The sequence below is a fragment of the Pteronotus mesoamericanus genome, unplaced genomic scaffold (assembly GCF_021234165.1).
Source record: "Pteronotus mesoamericanus isolate MK-2021 breed Mesoamerican mustached bat unplaced genomic scaffold, CSHL_Meso_final contig_52, whole genome shotgun sequence".
Classification (NCBI taxonomy): Eukaryota; Metazoa; Chordata; class Mammalia; order Chiroptera; family Mormoopidae; genus Pteronotus; species Pteronotus mesoamericanus.
Genome location: NW_026555189.1, coordinates 9,320,748 through 9,342,339, shown reverse-complemented (window position 1 = coordinate 9,342,339; position 21,592 = coordinate 9,320,748). Strand labels below are relative to the sequence as shown.

The window sequence follows — 21,592 nt, the reverse complement described above, 5'->3', positions numbered from 1 at the left end:
TGAGTCTCTCTCAAATCAATGAATGTATCCTCGGGTGACATTTTTTTTAAAAAACATGCTATTTTAGTAGAGTTGATATTCAGCTGTATGTACAAGACAGTCATACTGGTCATGAAAACTGTAAAATACTTATATGCCATTGGTAAAGTAAAATAACAGTATAAACTCATTACTTTAAATTAATTAGCATAGGATGACATGACAACCATTAATAAATGTAGTTCTGTCCTGTCAACATCTGAACAATATTTGTAGCACTGTCTGCCATTTTGGATAAGGTCACATTGTTGCACATCCTTTGAAAAGCTCTGTGCTTTAGGAAAGTCATCATTTATCTTTATCCTCCAATTATACACATATGTTTGCTACTACTTTCTAAATAACGTAGCTTTGACTTTGTTCTTGTTTCAGTAGCAAATATGTGATGTTTTAATATTTATAAATTCAGTAGTTTGTAATAAAATATTAAACACAAGTTTCCACAACCCCCAGTGGAAAAAATGGATCTAGGGAATAATCACGAATGACACTAACATCGTGAACAGAGAGAGAGACATTATGGGACTCCTGAGGGAAGATTTGACACCACCTACTAAGTATTTTTTTAAATTTTGTATTGTTGTTCCATTGCAGTTGTCCCATTTTTCCCCATTTTTCTCCCCTACCAAAGTATTTTTACAAAAAAGTAGAACTTGAATCTCAGCAAGCCTCTAGAGCCAACCATGCACATGAATGCTAATAACAGCTTTATTTGTAATAGCCCCAAACTGGAAACAGCCCAGACGTCCTTCAACAGGTGAATGGTTAAACAACTGTGGTACATCCATTCTATGAAATATTATTCAGCAATAAAGAGAAACAAACTGTTGCTCCATAGAACAACTTGAGTGAATCACCAGAGAATTATGCTGAGTGAAAAAAGCCAATCCCAAAAGGTTACATACTGTATCGTTCCATTTATTTAATATTCTTGAAATGAAATGAAAAATTATAGGAATGGAGAACAAATTAATGTTGTCAGGGCCTAAGACAGGAGAGAGGGCAGGAGGGAGGTAGGCGTGGCTACTAAAGGGCCACATGAGGGATTTTTATGATGATAGAAAATTTTTTTATCTTGACAGTATTAATGTCAGTTTCCTGACATTGGTTACACTGTAGTTTGCAAGATGTTACCCTTGGAGAAAACAAAATAAAGGGGATGTAGCATCTCTCCATTATTTCTTACAATTATGTACAATTATCTCAAAATAATAAGGTTAATTTTTTAAAAAAGAAACAAAAAAATGCCCTGATGTAAGTATGTACATCACTTATGAAGTATTCTTGCCAAAAAATAGAGAAATGAAAATTAAATATAAACTGGAATACTATTTCCCACTTATGAGATTGGCATAAATTTACAAACTTAACATATTCTTTTGGTAAGATTATAGGGAAATAGGCACTCTCATAAATTGTTAGTGGGAATGCAATAAGATGCAGTCTTTGTGGAGGAGAATTGGGCAATTTCTCGCAAAATTACATTCATATTTAGCTTTTGACCCAGCAATCCTGCTGCTAGGAATCTACCCCAGAAATACATTGACAAAAATACAAAAAGACACATGCAGGCTATTTATTGTAGCTCTATTTGTCATAGCAAGGAGTAGAAACAATCCACATACCCATCAAGAGGGGACTGGTTGTAAAAGAAATAAGAAACATCTCTATGTACTGCAATGGGGTTATCTTTATGTTTTTTATTTTTATTTTAGTGGAGAAAAGCAAACTGCCGAATACTCAGACAGTATGCTACTTTGATCTAAGAAAAGGAGTACTATGACTAGATATGAATATATATACACACATACATGTAAACATAAGAGGGGAAAAAACTAATGGCAGTGATTACCAATGGGGGAGGGAGGGAATAGGATAGAAAGGACAAAGATGGAAGTTAGACCTCTCTGAATGTACCTTGTTTCATGGTTTTGACATTGGAACTCTACATGTTTGACATAGTTAGAAAACAAATTTAAAGTGAAAACAAAGCAATACCTAAAAATAAAGAGAGAGCAGGAGAGGAATTAGGTGCATAGTTTAGATACTTTTTAAGGGAATTTTGCTCAAGAGCAGGAATGAAACTATATGTATATAATTCCTGAGGAAATGTAAATTGGTGAGGGTTTCTAAGACAGGAAAAAGAGTGTACTAGGACAGTGTTCTTGATCCAGACTGCAGGGGCTCACTTCGTGCAGGAGCATGGAGACTTTGTGGTCGCAGGAGGGAAGACTGTCTGTGGGTACAGATGCTGGCAGCTGAACAGATTTGGTGGTAGGTGTCAGTGAAATAAGTCAGTCACTTCCATTTTCCCTTGAGACAGAAAGCAAGGTTATCTACCACTTGACCTGAGAATGAGCGTCAGGGAAGCTCCTAGATGTTGGAGATTTGAGTAGAGGACGAAGTGGGAAAGGGTTGTCTGGGAGAGGGGAAGCAGGAATAGACTAGGGGAATGCAGTATGATTGCCAGGCAGTGCAGAGGCAGCCCCCGGGGGTTTGTGATCTTGAGTTTAAGCTGAGATAGAATCCATGAGGCTGTTTGGTTTTCTCTAGCCATGCTCAGCAGCACGAGGAGAAAAAAAACAGAGGCACGCAAGGCACATTCAAGAATGTTATCGCCAACCTTCTGAACTCTTATCTCTACCAATACGAATTATAGATTACAAAGGAGAGTATTATGCTTAGAATGTAGTTTCTTAAAATGAACTTAATTGTCTTCTCAGTGTTGACCCAGTCAGTGGACCTGATTTTGAGATGTCGGATCAAACAAGGTGGTGCCTGTGCCCCAGAGCAAAAGAGCTACTTCAGAATTCCTACGTTATTGTTCTTTTTAAAAATGGATATTAATCTTCAATTTGTGTTTTCTTACCATATATGTGCTTGTAATGCTTATTTTATAGCCTTACAGTTAGAGTTTATGCTATAAATTAACTCCAAACAGATGCCTTTTCAGACCAAGATGCAAGTTATGAAGGAAATGGAAATAATTCTCACCAGCGTCCCAGGAAGACAAAAAGAGAAATCACAATACCAAGAAATAAAATGACCTCAGGTAATGTATAACAAAATCAATTCTGCCTTATAGGATGCACAAGACAATGCTGAAATGTGTCATCATAACAGGTACCCAATAAATATTTATTGCATTCTATTTTGTCTGATCTTAATGTTGCAGTCTTTGCTTTCATTTTATAAAGTCTTATTTTCTTCATGTTCCTTTGGCCATCCTCTTTTCACATATGCTCAAATAAAAGACAAAGGTTTTCTCACAAAATGTTCTATCAAAAACTAGAGGCGTCTTGATGTCCTTGCAAAGTCTGTCAAGTTGTGGTGTTCTCTCTCAATTTTTTTTTTTAATTTGAAAAACAAAATCTATTTGGGGAAGATGCATTAGCCTGAAATTACCTCAATCAATATCAGTGTTGGATAATTATAGAAATCACCTTGATAGAATGGGTGGGAAAAAGAGGTAAATTTAAAGAGGATGTAGTGATTATTCTTATTACTTCACAACTTCAGTTAGATGTCCTTGTCAACAGTCCCTGTAAGTATCCCTTAAGAGAGCAATTTAGAAAGTGTCATTTTGAATAAATATCTAAAGAACAAACTAAGAAGTACAAGTCAGTTGTTACAGAATAGTCATGGGAATGTACAGCACAGGGAATATAGACCATAATGGTCTCATAACTGTGAGGTGTCAGACAGGTGTGAGATTTATCCGGATGATCATTTATTTAGTGATCTAACCACTGTGGTGTACACCTGAAACTAATATCATAATGTATGTCAACTATAATTGAAAATAAAAAATGATTTTTAGAAAAGGAACAAAGGTAAAAATCAACTTTTCTGAATGTTTTGTAAACAGGTACTTGTGAGTTGGGGGAAAGTGTTTAGTGATACAGCAGTAGATGGAATTAAAGATGATATTTTTGGAAAATTGTTAAATAACTCCATAAGTTCTTCTAATTATAATTAAAGCGATGATGATGAAGATGCATATGAAAAGTCTGAATAAATCTTATGTCATGAAATGTGAGTTTCATTAGAGTAATTTTTATAAATTAGTATACATATATTTATATAATGTGATTTTAAATGTGCCTTTAAACAACAAAATAAGTAGACATGTGATGTTCTCCTTACATCCTTCAAGCTTATATAGTCAAGTTTGCCCAAAAATAATCTTCAAAAAGTCTCCTCATTGAGAAAAGAGGAGATTGCCCTATTTGGGGAGTTGCCTTACATTTACTCATGTATATGTTAGGTCCTTTAAAAAGTTTTGTGTCACTTTGCTTTAAACTGTGTCCCTTTTAAATTTTCTATAAATTCATCTACTATTTTACTTATCCTGAGAATATTTTTACAATAGTTTATCACATTTAAATTTATCTTAATGACAGATATCCTTTCTTGCCTTGTTCTGTGCTTTCTGGTTCTAATGCTTCCTTGCTACTTCTGCCTTTTGTTGAAATTTTGTTCTTCAATATTTTTGTTTCAATTGTTTAGCTTTAAAAAGTTGTTCTTTTTAAAAACACATTCTTATACCTATGTTTTTCTAATTGTCAAGCTCAGGAATGAAAGTCTCTCTTGAAACCGTGTCATCTGGCTAAAGGAATACAGCTTATAGTAGTTATTCCTCTCCCCACCTCACTTCCTAGATCTTGTTAGTATGTTCTGTGGGTTTTTTTATTCATGTTATCATTATAGCGAATTACTGTTTTTACATTATACAACTTCTCTTAACAATGTATTTTTCAAACTTTTACCAAAGCAGATTTCCAACAATAATTTAGAACTTATTTCTATTTAACTTTTTATATTTCTCAGCAATCATATCATAACTTTACTTTTCTCTTGAGTTCTTAATTTTGTCTCATTTCTACAATTTTTTTTTCAAGAAAGATTGGTGGAAATATTTTGGGAACTTGTGAATAATCAAAAGGGGTCTTTCTTATCCCTTCCCAATATTAAAGAAAATTCTCCCCAGACAATTTACTGATTTAGTAGGCTTTTGTATTCAGTGACTTATGAATTGGGCAGCATTCAATCTAGCAAATAGAAAGGAGCTCAGAAGAACTGAACAAGGTGAGAGATTTTTTATAGACAGCTGAGCAAGGTTACTTTCCTTATTTGGAACAAAGGGAAGCCAGGTTATGTAACTTGTGCTGAGCAGGCAACCGCTGATTGGCTGGCCTAGGCCTGCCTTTTCTGGGAGAACCAAGCACAGAAACTTAGTTAAGTTTTGGTTTGCTGATATGGGGCTTAGCATGAGTAACTCCATCTCGGGCCTAACCTGGTTAGTTCAACACCAATAAGCCATATGTTAGCAGAATGTACAAGTTAAAACATAGGATCAATTGCTGTGTTCTCCATATCTTTCCTGCTATTCTTTTAAATGAAAAGATTCATTTCCTACTTATCACCTTTTCTGTTGCATTCCAGGAAAATCCCTCACATTTATCCTTCATATGATTGATTTAGTTTTTCCATATCAGTTCTGTGGGTCTTCAATGTGGATTTTGAATTTCTATAGCAATTTTAGCTTTCTTGAAATCCTCTAATATGATTTATTTCACTTTTAATCTATCTCATTCTTGTGTATTTTAGCTTTAGTTGATTTATCTTTAAGACTTTCTGTTTCTATTAAGGATGTTAATTAGCTTTCTGATTTTTTTTTTTCTGTTGATATTTTCAGAGATATAATTTCCTTCAAGCCCTCTGGGTTCAATTCCCAGGTTCTGTAATATTCGTTGGCTCTCTTTTGGTTTTAGTTTTTCCTCATCTTTGAAGGCAAGATCTGTCCAAACACCATGATTGTCAGGAGACCAAGAAATTAGGTCACCCTTAGTTCAGCAACCTGTTGGTTTATCTAATGAGCATAACCCCCTTTCAAATCTGCAGCTGAAGTGCAAGGTCAGTTCCCTGTTCCCAGCAAGCTGATAACCCTGATCTGAGGTGACATTTCTCTCAACTTTACCTCCATTGATTTAATTTTCATACAGTAGATAGTATTACACCCATTCTCCTGATGAAAAAAATGAAGAAGTTAAGTCATTTGTGTGAGGCTCTATAGTAACAGTAAAAGTCAAATCAACTCTGGATCCCAAGTCTTTTGAATCCAATTTCTTTGTTCTATCCTCCATCCCTTTGCCTTGATAGAAAGACATGGCATCTGATCAGGAGAACATCTCAGAACTCTGTCCTCCCCTAGCAGAGGTAGCTGCAATGATTCTGCTGCTAAAAATACATGTCAGTCCTATGAACAACAGGAGGAATGTTACAAGAAAACGTAGAGGGCAAAGTAGGCTTGCTATAGCCAAGTATATTTTAATGGTCTTTCTAGACACTCACGCTTTGAAAGAAGTCACCCTAAGTTAAGAGCAAATAGGCATATTAACACACCAATATTGGCTTCAGCGCATAGTTATCTTGCTGGAAAATGCGTGAAGAGTATGAAAGCAATAATGCTAATCTGACACAATGTTTTAAATGATCGTTTTCTAAAAGTCTATGAGACATATGCCCTGATTTATTGACAATGAGATCCTTTTTGTAAAATTATGAGACAAACATTTCTGCACTAATATTTATATACTGGCAGCTTTATGATTGATTTTATTTAATATTTCTTTTTATACCAAGGGTTTTGAAGAATAAACAAAAGGATGAGACATTAGTGATTTGTAATGCTTCGGCTTCATAATTCTAGCTTGTCCTATAGATTTATCAACAGTGGGAGATGATCATTTTGGTTTTCTATATGATCTGCATTTTTAACCAAGAATAACAAATGAGATAGGAAGAACTATTTCTGTCCTAGGCTTTTACTTGAACTTAATCTACTTTTTCTTTTTCTACAGGAGCCACTCATTTTTCAACCAAATGTCACCAACCTGCTCATGCTAATCCTGTAAGTACTTACCTTCACAATACACATCTTGGAATATTATTATCTTTTTCTTTTCCTGTTGGGTCCTGCCAGAACTCTACTCTGTGTCATAGGGTACTCTGAACTATAGTTTTCTTATAAGCAAAGGAAAGTACTTAACTGTAGGAAGGAATCAGGTTTAATGGATTATTTATTAAAGACTATTTTAAAGCCTGTCTTTGGCTTTCATGTGGGTATTTTTATCTTGGTTGGTTGGTTGTTCCCTTCTTCATTCCAAAAAGCATTTGTGGCATCTTATAAAAATATACACAATTCAATAAAGTTGTTAATTTTTTTAAAAGAGAAAGAAAACCGTGAAAGAAAAAGAAATGTGGAAAAAACTGCATAATCTATAAAATTTCACCTTCAAGAAATTTCTCAGCTTTCATGCCTTGTATCCTCCATAGAAACCTTTCAATGGGTGTCTAAATATAGATTCACATTTATTTGGTCCACTGCAAAAAAATAAGTGTTCTTAGCAGTATAAAAGAGAAAGGGGATGAAATAAAAATCCCTTAAGTCAGTATATCTCAAGCAATTTTCTGCAGAGTAACAACCAACATTGCTTAAAACATTGCCAGAAGGGAAGAAAACAAAGGTTTTTGACTGTAGGACTTCTCAGAGCCTTTTATATCCCCAAACCTAAGCAGTCCCCAACCACCTTCACCTCTGCCACCCTGACCTCCCCAGTCCAAGCACCATCGCTCCCACCTGAGCCTTGCACCTTTCTCCTGCTGGAGTCCCTGCTTCTGCCCTCGGCCCCTCTCTGTCATTTCCAGCACAGCAGTCAGAGGAGCCTTCACAACCCAGGTCAAGTCAGGCTGCTGCTCCCCAAAGTCCCCCACCCCCAGCTCTTCCCATCTTATTCAAGGTAAAATCACACTCTTCTCAATTCCCTGCTGCAGGGCTTGCTTTCCAACACCCTTCCCTCATTGCCACTCCACTCCCAGGATCCTTTTTTATCTCCTTTCCTCCCACTTTTGTTCATCTAGCTTTTTCGTTCTTCCTCAAACAAAACCCGCAGTCCGTGGACTCGGGGCTTTTGCAGTTCTCAAATACCCTTCTCCAGGATACTGACAGAGCTTCCTCTCTTGCTTGATATAATGCTCAGCAAAAATGTCCTCTCACCCGAGCCCCCTGTCTGAAATGCGCCCTTTCTCTTCATCTGCTTATTACTGTTACTTTTTTTCCTTCACGGCACTAATCGAATACATGCAGTAATTTACCTCTGTCTCCACCACTGAAATGGACTCAGTGAGGACAAGAAGTGGGCTCATTGCCGTATCCCCACTTCCCCAGAACACTGCTCAGCACGTGGCAGGTGTTTAATGATAATTTATTGAATGGTTGACAATAAATATACGAAGGGACACTGTGAATCTTAAAGAGGGTAATATTATATTCCACTTTCTCAAATCTGTTTGGGCACGAGATCTTTTTGAGAGAAATGCCTATTGATATCTCATGGGACCTGGGAATTGCAGAGCAATGTTGAAAACACTGCCTTAATTTTCATTATTTGGTCAAAATCAGATTTAGCTTCTTCCTTTACATATCTTTATCTTTTAGTCCAAGACCCTGTGCCATTCTGTCAGCCTGTTTCCTTCCGTCCTCCCCGAAGTCACACACCAGGGAATGTCAGCCGGGTCTGTACCCACCGGCCAGCCTCCCCCTGTGACGGCAGAGCCCACCAGACCTGCCTGTGCAACACACGCGGGAAAAGCTCTGCCGGGAATCACTTCCAGCCCCAAAGAGGACTCACGTCCAGGTGTCTCCACCACTCGTCTACGAGCATTATTTCAAAGTGCATCTGACCAGGAAAATGTGGAGCATGGCAGTCCGAACTGGGTACATTTGTGACACTGAATAGGCACTTTTTTTTCTTATTTATTTATTTACTTATTTATTGTTCAAGTACAGTTGTCTCCATTTTCCTGCCACCACTCTCCCTTGCCCCACCAACCCTTACCTCCCACCCTCAGTCCTTGCCTGCTTTGGCTTTCTCCGTGGGTCCTTTATACATGTTCCTTGATGACCCATCCCCTTTTTTTCCCCTTCCCCCTCCCCTCACTTACTGGCAGTTTGTTCTTTATTTCAGTGTTGATGGTTATATTTTGCTTGCTCATTTGTTTTGTTGATTAGGTTCCACTTATAGATGAGATCACATGGTATTTGTCTTTCACGGCCTGTTTTACTTTGCTTAGCACAATGCTCTCCAGTTTCATCCATGCTGTCACGAAGGGTAGTAGCTCTTTCTTTCTTTCTGCTGCGTAGTATTCCATTGTGTAAATGTACCATAGCTTTTTGATCTACTCATTTACTGTTGGACACTTAGGCTGCTTCCAGCACTTGGCTATTGTAAATTGTGCTGCTATGAACATTGGAGTTGCACAGGTTCTTTTGTACTGGTGTTTCAGGATTCTTAGGGTATAGTCCCAGCAGGGGAATTGCTGGATCAAAAGGCAATTCCATTTTTAGCTTTTTGAGGAAATTCCAAACTGTTTTCCACAGTGGCTGCACCAGCCTGCATTCCCACCAAGAGTGTATTAGGGTTCCCTTTTGTCCACAGCCTTGCCAGCACCTGTTGTTTGTTGATTTGTTTATGATGGCCATTCTGACCGGTATGAAGTGATATCTCATTGTGGTTTTAATTTGCATTTCTCTGATGGCTAGTGATGCTGAGCATCCTTTCATGTGTCTCTGGGCCCTGTGTATGTCCTCCTTGGAGAAGTGTCTTTTCAGGTCCTTTGCCCATCTTTTAATTGAATTGTTTGTCTTCCTGGAGTGGAGTCTTGTGTTCTTTATATATTTTGAAGATCAAACCCCTGTCCAAGGTATCATTGGCAAATACATTTTCCCATATGGTTGCTTCCATTTTCATTTTGCCGATGTTCTCTTTAGCCGTGTAGAAGCTTCTTATTTTGATAAAGCCCCACTTGTTTGTTCTTTCCTTTATCGGGGGATATAACGGTGAAAATATTGCTGCATGGAATATCTGAGATTGAAAAAGCACTTCCATTCTTTCCTTCTATTTTGGTGATGTTTCAGGAGCAGAACTGTACCGAGAGTGCCTGGCAGACAAGCATATATTCCTCTTAAAAGCAAAACCAAGACAAGTCCATGAAAATATTCCACAGTGGATTTTGTACCCAGTTCTGTGTTTAAGGTCTTATCATTAGTTAATGCTACTGTATTAGTGCTTCAGATGGGGAGGAGCCTTTGTTTACCTGCCCCACTTTTTGAGCGGCAGCAACCCCCTTGGACACCTCCTCCAACTCCCCATCTCAACTCTCCTTTCACCTTTGTTCCCTTTTAAACACAAACTGGAAAAAAAAGGCAAAGCTACTTTAACAGTGTTGACTAAAGATAAGCATCCTGCTTCTCTCTATGTTATTTTTAAAACACAAGCCCTACTTCTATACAGGCTAACATTCCCCTGTTAGAAAAGGATCCTATTTACTCTGCATCTGCTTTCAGTGTCAGTGGAAGCTGGATGTTCACTGTTATTGCCCCCATTAGCATTGTGTTCCTCTGCGGGGAAGCCGACCCACAGTAGCCTAAACAAAGGGTGTTTGTTGGCCTTAAACAGGGAGAAAGCTGAAGTATATAGAATACCCAGAAAGTCTACAAATAAGTTATTCGAAATATTAAAAGAATTTAGAGATGCTACTGAATACCAGATTAGTATACTAAAGTTAATTGTAGTATTACATATCAGCAATGACTGGTTAGAAAATTATATTTTTTAAAAAAGATACAATAGGAGTAAGTCTAATCAAAGATGTACAAAACTTCTATGGAAACAGCAATAAGGCTTGATTAAAATATTAAAGAAAGGCCGAGTGGATGGTGAGCTCTACAATGATTCCACCCAGGTTATACATTCTGCTCTAAAATATCAAGTGCAGACTCCTCAGTGACCTGCCTGGCTGCAGCGCGAGTGGCGCTGAGTAAGGTCTGACCTGCACTGGCAAACATGCAGTTGGTTGGCAACCGTGTCTCACTTTATCTTCATTTCTTCTTATTTACATCTCAGTCCCAAAATATGAAACCAAACTTGGGTGGTTCTCAGCCCTAAGATCTCTCTATAACTGATTCAACCTCCTACACACCCCATGAATCAGGAATAACCCTATTCAATTGCATGGTCTGCCAGGGCGGGTCCATAACTGACCTTCACTGCTCCAACTCCTGAGCCTGGCAATAGACAGTAGGCATTTAATAAGGACTTACTGAATGCACAATTGAAGTAAGCTGTTAGTGGGTTGTTCTCTAGACATCGGACCACGTAGTTGGTATAAACAGACTGTCTCAGGGTTGGGCTTCCAGTTCAAAAGAAGTAGCCTCTTAAGCTTTGGGACCGTATCCGGTGTTCTGGATTTGTTTTCTCAGAGAGGAGCTCGGCCTCCTACCTCCTGCCATGTGGTATTTCAAGGACTTCCCTCTTGAACAGGAACTCTTGAATTGAGGGAAATACAGTGGGAAACCTCAGGGGATAAACATACTTCTGAATAGAAAAGTTTTTGTTGTTTTCAATTTTATGTTTCCCACACTTTTCATCATGGCCATAGACTTAAACTTACTCTTAAAAATCTTATTTCCAGACTCATTTGTCCTTGGATCAATCATTGTATAACCTTATTATCCATTTTTCTCTACTGTATGGAAGAGGTGAAAGTAAATTCTATCTATTTGCCGAAAAACTTCTGAAAGTAATAAATGTTATGGAGAGCCTGTGATTCATTGAACTTGTAATGTCATCAAAGGTCAACTCTCATCAAAACATCTCAAACTACTAAAGTCCAATAATTACATATAAATAATTTTGACAAAATCCTTTGTTTTCAATAGGTCATAAATGAGATAGCATGGAACTTTAGCCAAGCAGTTCATGGTTTTCAAGCTCACAACAAACTACAGAAAGCTTGTGAAGTACTCCAGAAACTGACAGCCTTTATCCCAGGATTTTCTCAGGCAGTTCAGGTAAGCAGAGGTTGATTGGAAAGGAAGAAGATGTGAGAAAGGGGAAAATGAAAAGCAGAAAGAGAGAAAGAAAGTGTAAAAAATAGAAAACACATAATCTGAACATTGTGCTCTGTGCAGAATTCAGCATTATAAAACTATTTTGTGGAGGCTCAATGGAAATATTAGCAAGTATATTTGTACCTTTAAATCTGAAGAGTGTGAAAATATGTGGTCAGTAATGACATCCTCATGTGTCACATTACTGCCTTTCTGATACTTGTGTTAGGAGACATCATGGGAGACAAAAACAGATCCTCGCCTTGCCATACAATAGAGCAGCCTTGAAAGAAGCTTCGAGAATCAGTACCCCTGTGATGTTTGCATTTGTTGCAACCACATTTGACAGTGTTACCTCCTCGTAATTCGTGCCTATCCTACTCCCTACACATAGGTAAACTAAGGTGGTAGGATTAGTGAGGATTTAATTTTCTGTTCTCCATTCCCTGTATTTTCAAATGTTCTGCAATAAGTATATAAATGAAATCTGTATTGGTTTATTTGGGCTTTTTAATTACAGAAGTAATATGTGCCTGTTATTTAAAAAATTAGAACAAAAGCACATTTAGTCTTGATTTGTTGTGCATAACCTTCCAAACATTTTTGATGCATACACAAGTCCGTTGGTTTGTTTTATTTTAATAAAAATGGGATTAAAGTTTACAAATTTTTTGCCCCTTGATGTTTTTTTACTTAATACTGTTTCATGGATGTCTTTTCATGTTAGTACACATAAAATGAACACCTTGTTCTTAATGTTTGCTTGTATATTTGTCATTTGTTTACCCTTGCAAATAGCATATCCATGGACATCCCTTTACCTACCTCATTGAGTACTTCTGCCAATATTTCTGTGGGGCAAGGCGCTAGAAATAGAATTGATGGACTTCCAAATTTTCAGTAATGACTAACTAGCCCTTCCCTCATAAAAGGAATTATTTTACATTCCGACCAACCTGTTCCCCACACTTTTCATATTTTACAATTTTAAAAGGGAGAAAAGAAAAAAAAGCATTTATTGATTACTAAAGAGGTTGAACATCATTTGTTACATTTATTGGCCATTTTTATTTCTCCTCTGAATTACTTCTTCATTCCCTCATCCATTTTCCCCGTTGGGTTGTTTGACTCTTTAGTTATTTGTAAGAGAGCTTTATTTATTATTGATATTAACCTTTTGTTATATATGTTGCAAATATTTTGTGCCCATGTCATATTTTGTTATTTTATATTTTATTTTATTTTTTATTTTTATTTATTGATTTAAAGAGAGAAACATCGATTCATTGTTACACTTATGGATGCATTCATTGGTTTATTCCTGTATCTGCCCTGACCAGACACCTTGGAGTACTGGGACGATGCTCTCACCAACTGAGCTACCCAGCCAGGGCTATGTTATTTTATATTTTATTTTGTAAATATTTTACTTTGTAGTTTTTAATAAATGAAGCTTTGAAAATAACATTTTAAAACAAAAATAGTAATACAGTGACCAGTAAATATCTGTCATTTGGCTTATCTAACTCATTTTGCATGAGAACAACCTACAGAAAGGAGAATTGGTATTTTCTGTTTCATTCAGAACTTCTCCTTGATCTCTATTTTAAGTCTATTTTGAATAGACTTAAATAGGCTTTTGAGGTCCTCAATACAAAGGGATAGTCTACTCAGTATTTCAGTCAGGACTGTTCTTTTCTTCAGCATTTCTTTTTTAAGCTTAGTTTTGTTAATTGGGTATTTGACCCACTTACCACTCAAAAAGGGCATATCAGTTGCTTAGAATAACCTGAAATGCAAATCCTCCCTATAGGTGATATGTAATAGTATGTTTTTCTTCCTCAGCACATTGTAGTATTGCCTCTTATAAAAATGTATTTGAAATATGTAAAGAAGAACACATAAATTTACATCATTCAGGAGAGTACATTTGCTTTTTAAAATTCCCAGGTTGATGTTGTCGACTCCCTAATCTACCTGAGTAAGCAATTACTGAAAAGCCCATTTGAGAATAACAGCACTCTGGGCTTCAGAATTCCTGTGACTGTCTGCCTCTTTCATTCCCTCAACAATGTAGTGAAAGCCAGTAAAGCAAGTGGGCCCAGATCCAAGCATGACATTGAGCAGGTAGGTGTATTACATGCCAGTGGACAACTCTCCTTAGAAACTTTTTAATCTTGACAGGTCCATGTATCACACACAGCCTCTCCCTAGACTCTAAGATAGCGCCAGCTAAGTCTGCATCACTGAAGAGACTGCTCTGTTAAGCCTGGTCTGGGTCCTCCTCTCTGCCCTACCAGTGAGCCAAGACTACCCACTGCTGTAAATCTAGTGAAAAGAACTTAGTAAGGTGCTTGGCACACAGTGAACATTCAGTAAATCATATTTGTTATACACATGCAATGTTCAACATTATTAATCTTTGGGAAAATGCTGATCAAGGCACACTGAGATACCACTTCACATCTAATAACAAGTGTTGGCAAGGAGGCAGAGAAATTGGAACCTTCAAACATTGTTAGATTTTAAGATGATACAGCTACTTTGCAAAGCAGTGTGACAATTCCTCAAAATGTTAAAAATAGAATTACCATGTGACCTAGCAGTTCCACTCCTTGGAATAGACCCACATATGTCCACACTGAAATGTGTACAATCATGTTCATAGCAGTATTATTCAAATAGCCAAAAAGTTGAGACAACCTAGATGTCTATGATCTGATGAATGGATAAGTAAAATGTGGTATGTCCTAAGATGGAATATTACTTAGCAACAGAAAAGAATGAAGTAGATACATGCTACAACACAATGAAGTTTGAAAATATTATGCTAAGTGAAAGAAACCAATCACAAAAGACCGTGTACTATCACACCATTTATGTGAAATGTCCAGGAGAAGCAAATCTATAGACGTAGAATGTAGATGACTGGCCACTTAGGGTTAGAGGAGATGAGGACAGGAGAATGGGCAGTGACTGCTGCTAAATGCTGGGATTATTTTAAGAGAAAGAAAAATACCTAAAATTAGATCATGGTGCTAGTTACACAACCCCATGAATATGCCAAAAAATGTTGAACTGTATACTGTAAATGGGTGAATTGTATGTGTGAATTTCATTGCAATAAAGCTTTTATAAAATAAAATATTAAAACCTTTCAAAAGTAGATCTAGGGCAGCTTCTATCATGGGGCAAATAAATACATATTTCCTTGGGTGTCCCTCTGAGTGTTACAAAGGATGAGTCTTTAGCCAAACTACAAGTGTTTTCTATGGATTCTCTTCAATGAATGTCATCTTTTGTTACAACATTGTCAAGATCCCTGTTCCCCTTGCAACCCCATCAGAATCATCATTTCACTAATGCAGTTCACTGAGGTTACACAAGTCACATGGTATTTCCCTCTAAATGCAGGTGGAAAATATTCTGAAAATGTCCTTGCTGGCCCTTGGGGAGATCCAGGAAACAATTCTACAGCAGAATCAGCATGCTGAGCCCTCGGTGACTTTGACCTCTTCAGTCGCTTCCCTGATGTTGAGCAGGTAACATGGGAGGAAGGAAGAGGGAGAGTTTCAGTTTAGGTTTTTGACCTTTAGAAAACATACATAAATTGATTTCCATTTAATTCTTTCTCACTAGGCAAAACGTATCAACTTTGCCTCTGAGTTCTTACACTCTCGGACACCCAGCACCTGTGACATTAACCTTCCCGTCAGCTTCGGCTTTGGAGGAACTCTTGAATAAACACCCAGGAGTTAATGTTCAAGTGAGTGTGAAATTGATTCTGATCAGGATGAAAATGGGATTTGATAGCTGTAGACATTTGGGTGACAAGAATGCACCATGAAATGTAAGCTAATCAGACCAAATGAGAGCAGGTTGTGTGCCATAATTTCTATTTTACACTGGCAGTAGTGAAGGCCTCTTAAAAAATGATCCAGTATGAAAGTTAGGAGTATTAAACAGACTTCTGGATTTAACTAAGCTTCTGTGTTATGATGAGAATTCATCTCTACTCTTCACTATTTATACAAAGCTGGGACTATTTGAATAACAATTGATTCAATATACTGACCTAGTCATATCAGTATATTGTATTTTTTTCAGCAATTACCTAACAGAAGTAGGATTGTTGCTTTATCCTGAAGAACAGAATACTTACTTCCTAGTAAAATGAATCCTCTAGTTATAAAGATGTGAAAAAAGAATAATTCTTGGGTCACAAGTAAATGACTCATCTTTAATTAATTAATTCTTTCTCGTATGATCTTATAATGAGAAATATTTCATATGAGATCCTAGCAAGGGGAAAATCCCAACATTTATTTTAATTTATGGTATCAGACTACTTTATTACCTATTGGGGCATTATTTATAAATATTTTAGTAATCGATGAAACTGGAGTTTTCTTGTCTCTAGGTAACAGGACTAGCTTTCAATCCCTTCAAGGATTTTGATGACAAGAACATTGTTGGAAGCATTGGAAGTGTGTTACTAAGCTCTAATCGTAACTTGCTCAAAGTCCGTGATTTAATGGAAGATATTGAGGTATGACTTGATTATTAGGGAATCAAATATTATAGAAGGGAATAGGAATTCCTGGAGAATAGCATAGGATTCAGCACCTTGAAGGAAATCATTTGAGATTTACGGCAGTGTCATTGTTTTGTTATTAACATCTTTACTTATGAACTTCTACAAACTTCTCCTAAGAAGTTGTTTTAGGTATTAGACTGTATGCTGGGGAAACCCCCAAAAACCCAGAATTTATTTGTAAAAAATTGTGTATTTATTCTTACATGATTAAACTTCCATCACCTTCAAAGTACTCTCCATTTGATGCAATGCACCTTTTGAGACATTTTTTTCCATTGCTCAAAACAGTTTCTGAATTCGTTGATTGTGATGCCCTATAGTGCTTCTGCTGGTTTTTGTTTCACCTCTTCCTTGTTGGCAAAATATATCCCTTTGAGGACATTTTGTATCCAGGGAAACAAAAAATAAAAAGTTGCTCAGGGTGAGATGGGTGAATAGGAAGGTCGGAGCAAGGGGATCATGCCATTTTTGGTCAAGAACTGCTGAACACTCACTCAGCATGGTGTGTACAGTTGTGCTCATAAATGACCTATCATGAAACGGGCAAATGCTTTGAAAGAGTCTTCAAAAAAAAAAAAAATTCACTGAAGCCAAACACAGCCTCTCACAATGACGCCAGCTGATACAGATGGGTTCCTAGAATGCTCACCTAGCAGGGGAAGCCTGTATTACAAGGGGCCTGCCCTTCAGAAGATAACTGGTGTTTTTTGGGTCCCCCTTCATATACTCTTCCTTAACCCCTGACACTGTGTTACCCAGTAAAGTTCAAAGAGGAAGATATAGGAAGTTTCATCCCATTTTCATTATAAAGGAGACTGAAAGTTAGCAATGGATGGGCCATCCTAAATTTCAAGATTAACTGTCCCTTATTCTAGATCATTCTCTGGAGAAATGCAAGCATTGAAACCCATCCAACCGTTGTCAACCTGAGCACAGACCATTTTACTATCACAGTGAATATCACTTCCCTGGAGAAATCCCTGATCGTGTACTTAGAGCCCGAAAGTCCCGTTTCGATGACCATCTACCTGGGGTTCCAGTATCAGCCTAACCATACTTCCTTCCACCTGAACATCACCCTTCCAAAGTCTCAGGTGCAGCAGAAAGGTAAAACTCCTCTCAGATATCAGTAGTTTACTACTTTGCAATGCATTTTTTTCCTTTTTTAAATTAACTTTTTGAGATAATTATATATTTACATGCAATTGTAAGAAATAAAACAGAGATCTCATATATATTTATTTTTAGATTTAATTATTTTTTAAGTCTCGACCGAGGACAGTTTTTCATTGCTTTTAGAGAGAAACATCAAAGCAAGGGAGAAGTATTGATTGGTTGCCTCTCTTACACTCCCAGACTGGAGGTCACACCCGCCACCCAGCCATGTCCCCTGACCGGGAAGGGAACACGCAGACTTTTGGTGTACAGGACGATGCTCCAACCAAATGAGCCACACCAGCCAGGGCTCATGTACTTTTCACCGAGTTTGTCCCAATGATAACATCTTGCCTAACTATAGGACAATATCACAACCCTAAGTAGCATTGATAGAATGCATTATTCAGATTCCACTACTTTCCAAGCACTCCTGTGTGTGTGTATGTGTGTGTGTATTTAGTTCTATGTAATTTTATCACACATGTAGGTACACATGAGCATGAAATGCATTTTTAAAATGATAGATTGTGGGATAAATAGAAGGATATGTATGTTATAAAGCAAATTTAGTAAAATGTTAATTGTAGAATCTGGTTAGTGATTATATGGGTGTTCACTATAAAGTTCTCTCAACTTTTCTATATGGTTGAAAATTTTCATAATAAAATGTTGAGACCCTTGCAGAAGTTCCAGCCTAATGGGTCATAAATATTTCAGACTTTATTTATTATAGATGAATATAAATGTAATATATCATTTATAATTCAACTATTTATTTCTAATAATGCCTGGGTATATCTCAATAAATTTGGTAATATAAGATCAGAATGACTACATTGTAGTTTAGAAAAGTTAAGAATTTCTGAGATATATAAATAGTGCCTGGAAAATACTTGACCAAAAAACTTTAAATGTAGCACTGAAAAATCTTTAGAGCTACCCTTTTGCCTTAAAAATATTGGGAAAAATCAGAATGGATAAAGCATGTTATAGTCTCCTTTCATGACAGTCTTCCCATATTGGGCCATAAAGGCCATCTTCTTCTTTTTTTTTTTTAACTTATAAATCATGTTTATTCTGTTACAGTTGTCTCAATTTTTTCCCCTTTTCCCCCCCTCCTCCCATCTCACCCCCACACTCTGCTCCCAGTCAGTTCCCGCTCTATAGTCCATGTCCATGGTTCATTCATACATGTTCTTTGTCTAGTCCCTTCCCCTTCTTTCCACCATTGTCCTCTTTCCCCATCCCCTCTGTTCACTTTCAGTCTGCTCCATGTTTCCATGCCTGCGGTTTATTTTGTTCATTAGTGCATTTTGTTGAATGGAGTCCACGAATAGGTGAGATCCTATGGTATTTGTCTTTCATCAACTGGCTTATTTCACTTAGCTTAGTATTCTCCAGTTCCATGCATGTTGTTGCAAAAGGTAGGAGATCCATCTCTCTCTTTCTCTCTCTCTCTCTCTCTTTCTTCTTTTCTTAAATGCAGATTGATTTTATTTATTTTTTAAATGTCAAAGTTAATTATAAAGTATTAAAAATTTAAAACCATTATAAAGTCTCAGCAATTAAACCATGACACCAGCACAGAAATAATCAAGTAGATTATTACCTAACATCTGTCTAACAATGTAATATATGATTAAGTTGATATTTCAGATCAATGGGTAAAATAAGGCTTATTCAACAAATAAGGTGCATGGACCACTATTACTTGAAATAAAACAAATATAGAGCCCTATTTCACACATTATACAATAAATATTCAGGTGAGTTAAAAATCAATATGTAGAATCTAAGGAGTTTTAGGAGAAAATACAAAATAATATTTTTCTTACCCTGAAGTAAAATATTCAAACCCAGAAGCTATAAAGTAAAATATTGACAATGTGACTATATTAAACATTTAAGACTGTACAGTAATATACATATAAAAAATTTAAAGGACAAGTAATAGAATAGGAAAGTATTTGCAACACATCTAAAAAAGGGTTAATGGTTTGTTTTGTTTTGTTTTGTTTAGGGAAAAAATATACAAACATTTAATCAAAAAAAGGATAAAGAATACCAAAAAGTCATTTAAAGCTCTTAAAGAATAATAGAAATAGGCAAAAAAAATACAAAAACAGGTTTAGTTTCAACAAATAATAAAGGAACAATTAGAATATCACATCATTGTCATAATCAGATTAATATGTATTAAAAAATATTGGTAATATCAAGTATTGGCAACTGTGAAAGAACTGGGTATTCATAGACTCTTCTTCTTCATCTTAAAGCAGTTCCTTTAGCATATTTTGCAGTGCTGGTTTGGTGGAGGAGTATTCTTTTAGCCTTCTTTTGCCTGGGAAACTCCTTATTTCCATTTTAACTGAGAGCCTTGCTGGGTAGAGCAGTCTTGGTTGCAGGCCTTTGCTTTTCATGACTTGGAATATTTCTTGCCATTCCCTTCTCGCTTGCAGTGTATCTGTTGAGAAGTCAGCTGCTAGCCATATTGGGGCTCCCTTATATGTTACTACCTATTTCTCCCTTGCTGCTTTTAGGATTCTCTGTTTGTCTTTGGTATTTGCCATTTTAGTGATGATGTGTCTTGGAGTGGGCCTCATTGGGTTCCTCTTCAGTGGGACCCTCTGTGCTTCCTGGACTTGTGTGACTTTTTCTCTCTGCCAATTAGGGAAGTTTTCCCTCATGACTTTTTCAAACAGGTTCTCTATCCCTTCCTCATCCTCTTCTCCTTCTGGTATCCATATTATACGGATATTATTACGTTTCAAGTTGTCCTGCATTTCCCTAAATGCCTCTTTATTCTTTTTGAGTCTTTTTTCATTTTCTTGCTCTTCCTGGGAGCTTTTTTTCTACCTTGTCCTCCAGTTCGCTGATTCAGTCCTCAGCTTCATCTAGCCTGCTTTGGATTCCTTCTACTGTGTTCTTTAATTCAGAAATTGTATTCTTCATTTCCTCTTGTCTCTTATTGATAGTTTCTATGTCCTTTTTCATGCTGATATAGTTTGCCGTAGGTTCCTCATAGTTTCCCTGTAGATTTTTTGGAATTCTCTCTGAGCTCACTGAGCTCATTGAGCTTCCTTAGAACCGTTGTTTGGAACTCAATATCTGATAGTTTACTTGCCTCTATTTCATTTAGTTGTCTTTGTAATGATTCCTCCTTTCCCTTCAACTGGGGGGTGTTTCTTTGCCTTCCCATTATTTGTGAGACTCTTCTCTTTTGCTTCTGCTTCTTAAGTTGATTGGTCTTGATTCCCTGACTTTGTGGTGTGAACTTCTATGCTTGGAGACCACTGGTTTTACTTTCTGGATCTGCCTCTGATGATGTCAGATGTTGACCCTGTCTGACCTTAGGCAGTCTGTTCAAGACTTCTAGGAATCTCCTGTCTGTGGCTGTCTCCTTCAGCTGTTAATCTAGTCACTCTACACTCAGCAGGCCGCCTTAGACAACTCAGGGCAGAGCGGAGTCCCTCCTGGGGGCGGAGTTACTGGGTCCTCTCATGCTGCTGCCATATGGGGGAGGAATCAGCACTGGGATCCCACTACTCTCTCCATTCTCTCCCCAAAGCCTCTGTCCCCAGTCTCTCCTCAAGTGTCTCCAGACCTCTCTGTGCCCACTTTGGCCAGGGATCTACTATCCATGGCTACCACTCTGCACTCAGCAGGATACCACAGCACAGGGCAGGGTGGAATCCCACTTGGAGGTGGGGCTGTTGGGTCCTCTGACGTTGGTGCCGCTCACAGGGAGTGGTCTCTGCCTGAGCAAGATGGCTGCTGCTGCATGGGCAATAAGTCAGCACTGAGATCCTGCCAGCTACTCTCTCAGTTTCGTCCCAAAGCCTCCT

The 21,592-nt window shown here is 37.3% G+C and overlaps 1 protein-coding gene across 1 annotated transcript in view; it reads left to right on the top strand.

Annotated features, from left to right (window-relative positions):
- PKD1L3 (polycystin 1 like 3, transient receptor potential channel interacting) overlaps nucleotides 1-21,592 on the top strand; it is a 65,009-nt gene that overhangs the window by 4,935 nt on the left and 38,482 nt on the right. Inside the window, 9 exon segments of the mRNA XM_054579234.1 lie at nucleotides 2,981-3,091; nucleotides 6,903-6,952; nucleotides 8,540-8,818; nucleotides 11,822-11,953; nucleotides 13,943-14,119; nucleotides 15,407-15,534; nucleotides 15,632-15,758; nucleotides 16,413-16,541; nucleotides 17,465-17,696. Coding sequence (XP_054435209.1) covers nucleotides 2,981-3,091; nucleotides 6,903-6,952; nucleotides 8,540-8,818; nucleotides 11,822-11,953; nucleotides 13,943-14,119; nucleotides 15,407-15,534; nucleotides 15,632-15,758; nucleotides 16,413-16,541; nucleotides 17,465-17,696 — 1,365 coding nt within the window.